The sequence below is a fragment of the Eucyclogobius newberryi genome, unplaced genomic scaffold, assembly GCF_026437365.1.
Source record: "Eucyclogobius newberryi isolate DKJ021-1_F unplaced genomic scaffold, fEucNew1.0.hap1 SCAF_6, whole genome shotgun sequence".
Classification (NCBI taxonomy): Eukaryota; Metazoa; Chordata; class Actinopteri; order Gobiiformes; family Gobiidae; genus Eucyclogobius; species Eucyclogobius newberryi.
The window spans coordinates 35,110,664-35,120,689 of record NW_027316278.1 but is presented as its reverse complement, the minus strand read 5'-3'; the positions used below and the strand labels follow the sequence as shown (position 1 = coordinate 35,120,689).

Genomic DNA, 10,026 nt, shown 5'->3' with positions numbered 1-10,026 from the left:
TCTACATGTTTTGGGGTAAATGTAAGGAGGAGCAATTGGGAAATGTGTCATAAAAAATTTACAATAACTTTAGGATTAGTAAGCTGTCAGCCATGACCTTGATAAAAGCCGGGCACACCTTAAGGTACACTTTACACTTTATCGTCCCCGTGGGGAAATTTGTCCTGTGCATTTGACCCAACATCATTGATAAATTGGAATTACACTGTGGCCATACCTGCTTACCATTACCCGATCTCATCAGCTCTCAGAAGCTAAGTAGGCCAGGGCCTGGTTAGTACTGGACTGGAGACTGCTGGAACACCAGGTGCCACAATGGGGCGCTAGAAGAAACGTTGTTGTGACCTTAGACAAGACACAACACCCACATTGCCTAGTAAAAGTGTTTCGAGCGCCTTGAAAGTGGAAAAGTGCTATATAAATACACTGTAATGATAATGATTAAATAGATAATTTTATTGACAAATATTTTGATCTAGTACTGTGCAGGGCATGTACAGTTGATATTTCCCTTGCAAATAGTGCAGATCCACAGATCCCATGTGCAATACAACAAAAAGGGTAAGACAGCACAATCAAACAGTCAACATGCACATGGAGAACTGTCCCAGTGCGCGCCCTGTGAACCAAGACTAAACCAAGACAGAAGTAGGACAGAAGTAGGACTGAACCAGGACAGAAGCACCAGGACTATTCCAGCCTGTACTGGCCGTTCAAGACAGACACATACTGTAGATACAGCTAGAGTCTACTCCAGACAGAAGGATAGAGGGATAAAAGTTTTGTTTTCAAATAGAATAAATCTCATGAAAAATAAAATTTTGGGGGATTTCTATTTTTATGTTTAGGTTGAATCACAAAACAGAAATAGATTCACAACAAGAATTTACCATCGATTTTCCATTTTGCTTTTTTGGAGGGTCGTGTCCATATTCTTGAATACGTCTTTTTGCCTCAAATATTTCCCTCTTAGTTCAGGTTCAAACATTTGTATTTTGAATCTTTGAGGAATACCTTTCATATTTTTGGTTTGGAAGACACCTCCAGTCCATCCATCTTCTTCCGCTTATCCGGGGCCAGGTCGCGGGGGCAGCAGTCTAAGCAGGGTCTCTCAGACTTCCTACAACATACATTTACTCCAGCTCCTCTGGGGGGATCCTGAGGCGTTCCCAGGCCAGCCGAGAGACATAGTCCCTCCAGCATGTCCTGGGTCTTCCCCGGGGCATCTCCCCAGTGGGACATGCCCAAAATACCTCCCCAGGGAGGCGCCCAGGAGGCATCCGGAACAGACGTCTGAGCCACCTCAGCTGGCTCCTCTCGACGTGGAGGAGCAGCGGCTCTACTCCGAGCTCCCCTCATGTGCCCGAGCTCCTCACCCTATCTCTAAGGGAGCGTCCAGCTACCCTGCAGAGGAAACTAATTTCGACCACTTGTATCCGTGATCTTGTCCTTTCGGTCATCATCCAAAGCTCAAGACCATAGGTGAGGGTAGGAATGTAGATTGACCGGTAAATCGAGAGCTTTGTCTTTCGACTCAGCTCCTTCTTCACCACAACGGTCCGACACAGCGACTGCATCACTGCAGCCGCTGCACCGATCCGCCCGTCAATTTTACGTTCCATCCTTCCCTCACTCGTGAAGAAGATTGCGATACTTGAACTCCTCCACTTGGCCAGATCCAGATCTTCCAGATCTTCCAGATCCACAAAGCACATGTGGACTGGTTGGGCAAACTCCCATGAATCCTCGAGCACCTGATGGAGAGAATGGAGAGAGCTGGTCCAGTGTTCCACGACCAGGACAAAAACAACACTGCTTTTCCTGAATCAGAGGTTCGACTATCGGTCGGATTCTCCTCTCCAGTACCTTGGACTAGACTTTAAAAAGGAGGTTGAGGAGTGTGAGCCCTCTATAATTGGATCACACTCTCCGGTCCCCCTTTTTGAGGCACCACCACTCCAGAGGGACGGTCCTGGACCGCCACGCGATGTTGCAGAGACGTATCAACCTCAGTGACTTCAGCTCAAGTCCTCTTCAGGAGACGTGACAGCAGGATTGAAGAGGTCCTCAAAGTATCCCTTCCACGTCCGCACACGAAGTCAACAAGTCTTCACCTGCCCTATGTTGGTGAAGCACTGTTTCCCCATCCTGAGGTGTTGGATGATTTGCCAGGATTTCTTTGAGGCCGTTCGATAGTCCTCCTCCATGGCCTCCCCAGTAAGGTGATGTTCCATGTCCCTAGAGCCAATTTCTGTGTCCAGTGATCCAGTCTTTGAGGTCCCCGCCGTCGACTGCCGCCCAGATCACCCTGCACCGGCCCCTTACGGATCCTCCTGCAGTGAGTGCATGGGAGGATGGCCCCACGTCAATCCTTTGGGCTGTGCCCAGCCGGGCCAGTCGGGCCGCTTGCCGTCCAGCGTCCACCCCAGGCCTGGCTCCAGGGTGAGGCCCTGGTAATGCCCATCTGAGTGACGTAACTGGCCTCATTATTAAACTTGTCATAAAGGGCTTATTTTAACTTTGTTAAAATACAATTGATGTTTTTTTTTTATTCAATACTAAAGTTTTGAGTATGTGCTTATAAAGTAAACCACATACTCAAAACCTTTGTATTATTATCCTAATTTTGTATTCATATTAATATATTTATGAATGTTTAGTTCAAAACTTGGCCATAGAAAGGGTTGTGGTGTATGTTATCCTGGAACGTCCTCTAGTGGTTTTATTGAGCCTGTCAGGCTGTCAATACGTGCAAACTTCACTTTTCACCAACAAGCGACGAGATAGAAAGCATAGACCACCTCACATTTTCACACACTATTTTAAGATAATGGCCGCAGCAGAACTACTGGCAGATTCCACAATTGATTCTTATTCCACTAGTTGTTTTTAGCTTCACCATGACGATAAACTCATGGTGAATAATAAATTATACTAGGAATGTGTTAGGTAAGTGAGCAATATGTGGCATGTCAAGTGGGTTTACATGAATTATATTAACCTTAGCTGATAAACAAAACACCAACAAGCCAAACAAAACAAAAATGGGCAAAGGGCCATGCTCTTTTAAAGAGTCCACAAAAAGGCAAGTTTGTTCCAGCATTCCATAACCATTGAGAACATGGCTATTTCAGCGAGTCCGAGTTCCTGATATGGAGAGGGAGTGAGTTCCAGGCAGCGATCGCAAAAGCTTGGCCCCCCCAGGTCCGGTGCTTTAAGAGTGGGAGTGACGAGGCTTGAGTCTGCCGATCAGAAGTGGCGGGGGGACGATGAAGGCTGAACGAGGTCAAACGACTTTGACTTTTACTTGAAAGAATACATACGAACAAAACCCAAATGCGAGAAAAAATATTCATATTTATAAAATCCTCCGTACGCACTTTCTTCTTCAAAGTTGCAGTCCGAAATCTGCGCACAGGACCCCACCTCCACTCCTACATTTCACCATAAAACACCATTAGACACCAAAACAAAAACATTTAAGCACTCCTTCCTGCCAACTTCAGTTACTCTTTTAAATAAATATAACACTGCTAGTATGGACTATCAGTGCTCATCAACTTCAGTCACTGCTCATCAACTTCAGTCACACACCTATGACTTTAGGAACTGTAAAGGATCTATGAAATGTGACAATTTATTTATTTTATTTTATTTATCTTTATCTTAAGTCTTCTGTCTGGTTCACTACAGCACATTTTACTGTTCCTGAGATGAATGAACTGAGTGTGTTTCCCATATGTATGTCGTTTATCTTACATTATCTTAATTTACACATGGCTTTGTGCACCCTAAACAAGCACATGGATAATCTGTGTTTTTAGTTTAGCCACAATGAGCGAGAGAGCGGTGCAAATAAATAATATAACTACACTGGAGCCACAGCCAGGGACAAACGGAGACTACAGCGCATTGTGCGCTCTGCTGAGACGGTGATCGGCTGCAGACTTCCATCTCTGCAGGACCTGTACGTCTCCAGGGCTCTGGGACGTGCTGGTCACAGCTGACCCTTCTCACCCTGGACATGGACAATTTGAGCCACTCCCCTCAGGCAGGAGGCCACTCCCCTCAGGCAGGAGGCTACAGTCCATCCGGACCAGAACCTCCCACCATAAGAACAGTTTCTTTCCCTCTGCCGCTAGACTCATGAACACTTCTTAAACACTGTCACTTTAACTGTAATTTAATCACTCACTCACTGCACTGTTCATTTTCTGCACTACATAAACTCAACTGTAGATTTGTGTACATAGTAAACCTATTTATATTCTTATTTTTTATCTGATAGCCTATTTTTATTTTTATCTTATAGCAGATTTTAATTATTTCTTTTTGACTTATATAGGTTGTTTATCATTGTTCATTGTTTTATGTTGCACCATATCACCTAAACAAGTTCCTATGTTTGTGAATCCTGTTCATTGACAATGGCAATAAAACCTTTTCTGATTCTGATTCCGAGAAGGTCAAGTGGAGCCACAAGCTCATGCACGTGACCTATGTGCGATTATTTTTTGACGCTTTTTTCTTCCGTGGATCAGATATAGTGGGGCAGATGTGTGGTCAGTAATCATTTCACAAAAGCACAAAGTGACACTGGGATCACTGGACATGAGTGAGCGTGAGAGCACATCTTTTCAGCCATACTGCGCATACACATAATCGTGATACACACAGATCATTTGTGCACGTTTCACATTGTAAATGTTCTCAGTTCAATGAAATGAAGTGAAAATGAACTGTTTCAAAGGTTCACCAAACATCCTCACTGCTCCCGTGGCCTCCGAGCCGCGTCCCTGAAACGTGCATACGCCTAGAGTTTGTGCGAAGGTCCATTCACATTCAGTCCATTTTTAAATAAGTACCAAGTTACCATATTTCAGGACTCGTTTTGCGGTACGCAGGCTTTGTAAATGAGGCCCCCTGGTCTGGGGCAGGTTATATTCCTCTAAACTAGAGTTTAACCAGTCGGCTCGGCGTGCTCTGATTGGACCGTTCACTTCCTCATTCACAGATGCACTTAAAGGACTTGACAAGAGGCTTTACTTGGATTGGACATATATTGTACTTTACATTTATCTTACACATCAATTTATGCATTAAAATTTGTTGGGAAATGCAAACAGTAAATTAATGGAATACCTTTTTGAATTTGATTCATGTAAAAATACCGGTACTCAACTAGCTTCACAGCACTGAACAACACTGTAAATAACTGTTTTTGTTTTTATTGATGTAGAAATCCTAATTGTGCCTTCATATAACCAATGTATATATGCACTGAGGGACGCGGCAAGCCATTTAGGGGCCCTAAAGAGAAATGTTCAGTGGGGCCACCTCTTCTAATTGAATGAGGCTAATTTTGATCATCTAGAACTCGTTTTGGTCTTTGTGTTTTGTAGAATATGTATGTGAAGTTCCCAGCTGTGCCTATGTAAACCGTGGCTTGAGTAGCTGCCCCTGCCCCAAACCTCAGATGGAGAGTCTCGAGTCCTACTTTGAATTGATAAAGCTAAAGACAGACTCTGAAGACAGACTATGCTTACTGAAGACTCCCGGTTTTATTGTAAAAGGAACAGTGCAGCTGTAGCACAAATTGCCTGGTCAGATTGGTGCCCCTCGGAACACTTCATGCCCCAAGCTCTGCACGTTCTGTGTGTAATGGGAGTGGCACTGCATGCTCTCAACACTTCTGTCCCAAGCATGGGCCAGGTTCAGATGACCTGTACCGTTTACGGTTGCCATGGTGAATCTTCTTTTCTGGATAAAGTCTTGAGTTCTTCTCTTTGTTAAGATTTTTTTGGGCCCAAAGGCTTTATTTGACAGGACAAGTCTGGCGGTAATGTAACACTTGGATACCAGCCGCCATAAGACACAGGCAAATGTTGAGGGTTGAGTTCAAATTTACTCCTAAACCCCTCTCTGCCCAACGAATCCCACTATGGACACTTTTAAAAAGATGTAGACAAGAAGACTGTTCACATGTTGAATATTACAAATCCGTCAAAAACAGCATTTATTTATTCATTCAAATTTTAATACAACTCTTTCTTAAATACATAAAAGTTCTATTTTACAGACCATAATCATTAAATCTAAAATGTTTTATAAAAGTGCCTACAGTGAAAAAAATAATAAAAACAAGTGTTATAAATCAAATAACATTTAAAACACAGGCTCTTTTATGTCCTCAGCATCATGGACTTAAATAACCGATGTATTTGCATCGTCCTGTTTGTGGAACACGAAAATGTAACTGGTTCCAACTTTGCATATGATTTGAATGAAGCGCCTTGACTCAACAAAAGTCCACAGTCTAGTTTTCTTTGTTATTGACAAAACAGGAAGTGACCGACGCAGCGAGGACGTCATATGGTCCGTCATACAATTAAACTTGAATGAATAAGAATTAATTTCTAATATGATGGTTAAGAGTTGCCTGGTATTGGCAGATTTCCAAGTAGGCTGAAACAATGTAGATATTTTTTCTAAAATAAAAACATTTCCAAGAACTCGGAGCTGTCAAAGATGATGTAGTTGAATCTAGGGCTGTAGTAGACTAAAGGATGCTCTCGACTCAAAGGGGTGACGCATTGCGCTGACAAAAGCTGTGTGAGCAGACAAGGTAACTGATCCAAAATGCACCTGCAATACCAAAATTACAAATATTTCTTACAGAAAACTACTGGTAAATAGTGTGTCCATCTGTAAAACTAGATTAAACTCATGATTCACTCAAGTCTTACCCATTCCAATAAAATAAGCAACAAATACAAATTCTTACCCATTCCAATAAAATAAGCAACAAATACAAATTTTGGTGGATTAAGATTTCATGGACCGATAAATCGACTAATCGACTAAAGGCAAACGGCCCTGGTTTATTCAAAGACAAAGCAATTCTAGCAGTGGCTTTCAGAAAATGTACACAAGATTTAAAATTTTTACAGATTTTATCTGGGTCCTTGGTAAAATTGACCTCGTTCTAAGAGTGAAGAAGTTTTTCTTCTGAAGTGGAAGAAGTCTACACCCTTTTCTTTTCTAAATGATCCTGTCGCATTATCACTGCGATTTTGTAAATATCCATTGCCATTAGCCACGTGCTAACATGACAGAGGTAACATGTCTTGGGTCTTGCGGGCGGGACAGGAAATGCCCTCACTGCGTCTTCTTGAAGCTGGCGAGCAGGTACACGATAACAGCGGTGAGGACGATGATCATGGTGATGACAGCCATGAGGAGGAAGGCCCTACAGCAGGAACGACCTGACAGTCTAAACAAGGCCCCGCCCACTCCACCTCTTTCTCTGCCCGCCGTGCCGGTGGGCACCGGACTGGGCAGCCCCACGTCCAGAGAGCAGCGTGTGTTTGGAATCAGAGCGCCATCGGGCCTGAGGAGAGAGACAGGGAAGGCATCAGGGCTAACAGACAGGTTTATGGAATATTTTGGTCATTTTCAGATTCTAAAACATGATCATGACATAATTCAGATGGGGGGGAACCAGTCGTTATAGATTACGGTATTAAGATTACGGTATATTCATAAGAAGAAGAAAAAAATGGCATTGTGTGTTTTTTTCAATCAAATAATCCTCTCTCATTTGAGAGGTAATCATCAGACAGTAAAAATGTAATTTGTCGCAGAGATCAGACGCTTCATGAATTCAGACCGTGCAAGCCCACGACTGGGTTAAACTATTTGCCTCTGTCTGAATAAACTTTAAAAATGACATTTGAGTTGTGTGAAACTCTTATAACCAGTCACATGCTTCTGGCATGCACTGGCTCTGGTCCATACCGCAAAAAATGCTCTTTGTGTGAGGTAAAGCCATGGAGCCGCTCTTCTGCTTCTGAAGGCACAGATGCTGATTTGGAGCTGGACCCTGAGGAGGAGAGTTTTCAGCCACTTCTTTTCCCTCCTTAATCCTTCCTCAGTCTCCTCTCGCACTCTTGTGTCGCTCACTCCCTTTTGATTGGCCAATTCACGTTGCATACAAAGAGTTCAGTTTCAGCAATTAGCCTACTTTTACATGCAGAGAGGGCACAGCTCCACACGCAAACAAATCTGGACTCCCCAGATTCACCGGCAGCAGCACATCCCGCAGGTTGAACCTCAGGCCTGAGTTAGCGTTGGTCAGAGTCAGGCTTACTTCTTTCATGGAACAAATTGAGGCTTAAATTTGAAATGGAGATAAATTCAGACCAGGATTTCAGGAAAAGTCTGGACTGAACCTTTGATGGAACACTCTCTTGTTCAAGAAGGGATACAATTATATTTTTATTGCACCAAAAAAAGAGAAAAGGCTTTTCAGAACACTGCCTCAACAGAAACATTTCTTTTTTTAAAGGATTTTTTAGTCCGTAGGCTTCACTAGACATGACATTACAGAGTGAAATGGAGAGGAGATGAACAGAGACAAGAACATTGCAGAAAACAGGTCGAGCATCGAACTCACGATACCGCGGGCAGCTCACATGAAAAGCATCCATTTATTTTCAAATGGCATTTATCTATTATTGCAAATAAACTAATTTGTTTTATAGAGAATAGAAAATAATAAATTGGGATCCAGCAATACAAGGGAGAGGGTTCTTCGGCAATATTGGTCTGCCTTAATTGAATCTGATCAGTAGCGAGTGACTAGGCCTCTAAACAACAAAAATCTGCAGCTTAAGTCAGTTTTACCCACACTTAATTTCATTAAATATAACAAACCTTATAATGTTTTCATATAAAACCTATCAATAAATAAATCAAAACACTTTATAGAAAAGATACTTTTAGCATGTATTATGGGAACAATAATCTAAAATCTGTCACTGCTCTATAAAAAATAAACCTGGTTTGATTTAGGCCTGAATACAGACTAAACCAGAACTAGGCCCAGAACAAAAACTGAGCATCGGCGGCCCAAACCATGGAGGGAGGGCTTAACCAAGAAGCGATCATATGAGTGACCCAGTCTGGTCTTTGCCTTACCTCTTGAGTTGCAGCCGGCCCTTGTTCCTCACAAAGCGCACACTGTATACTCGCTGCATGGAGCTGGGGAGGCAGGAAAGCACGTTGGGGTCGGTGCTGAGTTTGGGCAGTCCGAAGTCGGGCAGAGGCGTGGAGGCACGACAAAATGGGCACAGCAATGCGCTCGGCTCCGAAGACTTCACATTCATCCTTGCCAAACACTCCAGGCAAAACGTGTGTCCGCACTGCAGCATTTTTGGGCAGCGGAAGGCGTTGTTGAACTGACTGAAGCAGATGGAGCACTCAAGATCCGGGTTTTGTGATGAGACAATGGACAGGCGGTGAGAGTTTGAGCAGTCCGTTTGGTCCGTTTGGTCCGTTTGGTCCGTTTGGTCCGTTTGGTCCGTTTGGTCCGTTTGGTCCGTTTGGTCCGTTTGGTCCATTTGGTCAGCTGACAGGAAGTCATTTGCGTTTTCCTTCCTGTCCAAAGTTTCTGATTGGACCGGCGTGTAGTTGGGGGCAGTATGGTCTTGAACGGTCCCAAATGTCGGATACAAAGGCTGGGCATAAGGATTGTAGAGTTCTGATTCTTCGTTTTGATGGAGGTGGTTGGGATGAAGATCTTCCGATTGGTCAGTTGGCAGAGGGGCAGCGTTAAGGGGAGGAACGGGTGCAAATGGAGGAGAAGCGATCTCATCTTCAGAGAAGGCATTGAGGTCATAGTGAGTAAATGTGACGTCAGTGTAGGGGTTCATGTTTACGAATCAGGATGGAAACCGTGGTGATTATACCAGAAAAGCAACCCAAAGCAAGCCCTAAGGAAGAGACGGACAACAGCAGTGGATTAGAATTGTAAACCAGTTTCATTTAAAACCAAAAAAAACATGCAAATAATTGTAAATCTTAAAAAGGTGGAATGGACGATTTTTTCAGCAATTTTTTTTATCCTATTTCCTCGTGGCGTGGATAAATCATTTGTCCTGACACGTATCAATCATAAAACACCTATCGCTCACCTGCAACAGCGTGCGGCTCGTCTCCACGTTTCCGCGTGCCTAAGCGCATGGA

At 43.4% G+C, this 10,026-nt stretch overlaps 1 protein-coding gene and 1 pseudogene across 1 annotated transcript; one reads left to right on the top strand and one right to left on the bottom strand.

The window, feature by feature from the left end:
- The first annotated feature begins 203 nt into the window (after positions 1-203).
- LOC140347642 (5S ribosomal RNA) lies at positions 204-319 on the top strand (annotated as a pseudogene).
- A 6,839-nt stretch (positions 320-7,158) lies between these two features.
- On the bottom strand, positions 7,159-9,758 carry LOC140346736 (uncharacterized). The gene is made up of 2 exons (XM_072432920.1): positions 8,980-9,758; positions 7,159-7,390 (listed from the first exon to the last, which is right to left on the bottom strand). Exons 1-2 carry the CDS (start codon positions 9,711-9,713, stop codon positions 7,159-7,161), a joined length of 966 nt encoding a protein of 321 aa, XP_072289021.1. The 5' UTR covers positions 9,714-9,758.
- Between the last annotated feature and the right edge of the window lie 268 nt (positions 9,759-10,026).

Excerpts from the sequence above, each read along its gene's own strand:
- LOC140346736 (XM_072432920.1), bottom strand. The coding sequence starts at position 9,713 with ATGAACCCCTACACTGACGTCACATTTACTCACTATGACCTCAATGCC. Across the intron at positions 7,391-8,979 it reads GGCCGGCTGCAACTCAAGAG|GCCCGATGGCGCTCTGATTC; the intron begins GTAAGGCAAAGA and ends CTCTCTCCTCAG.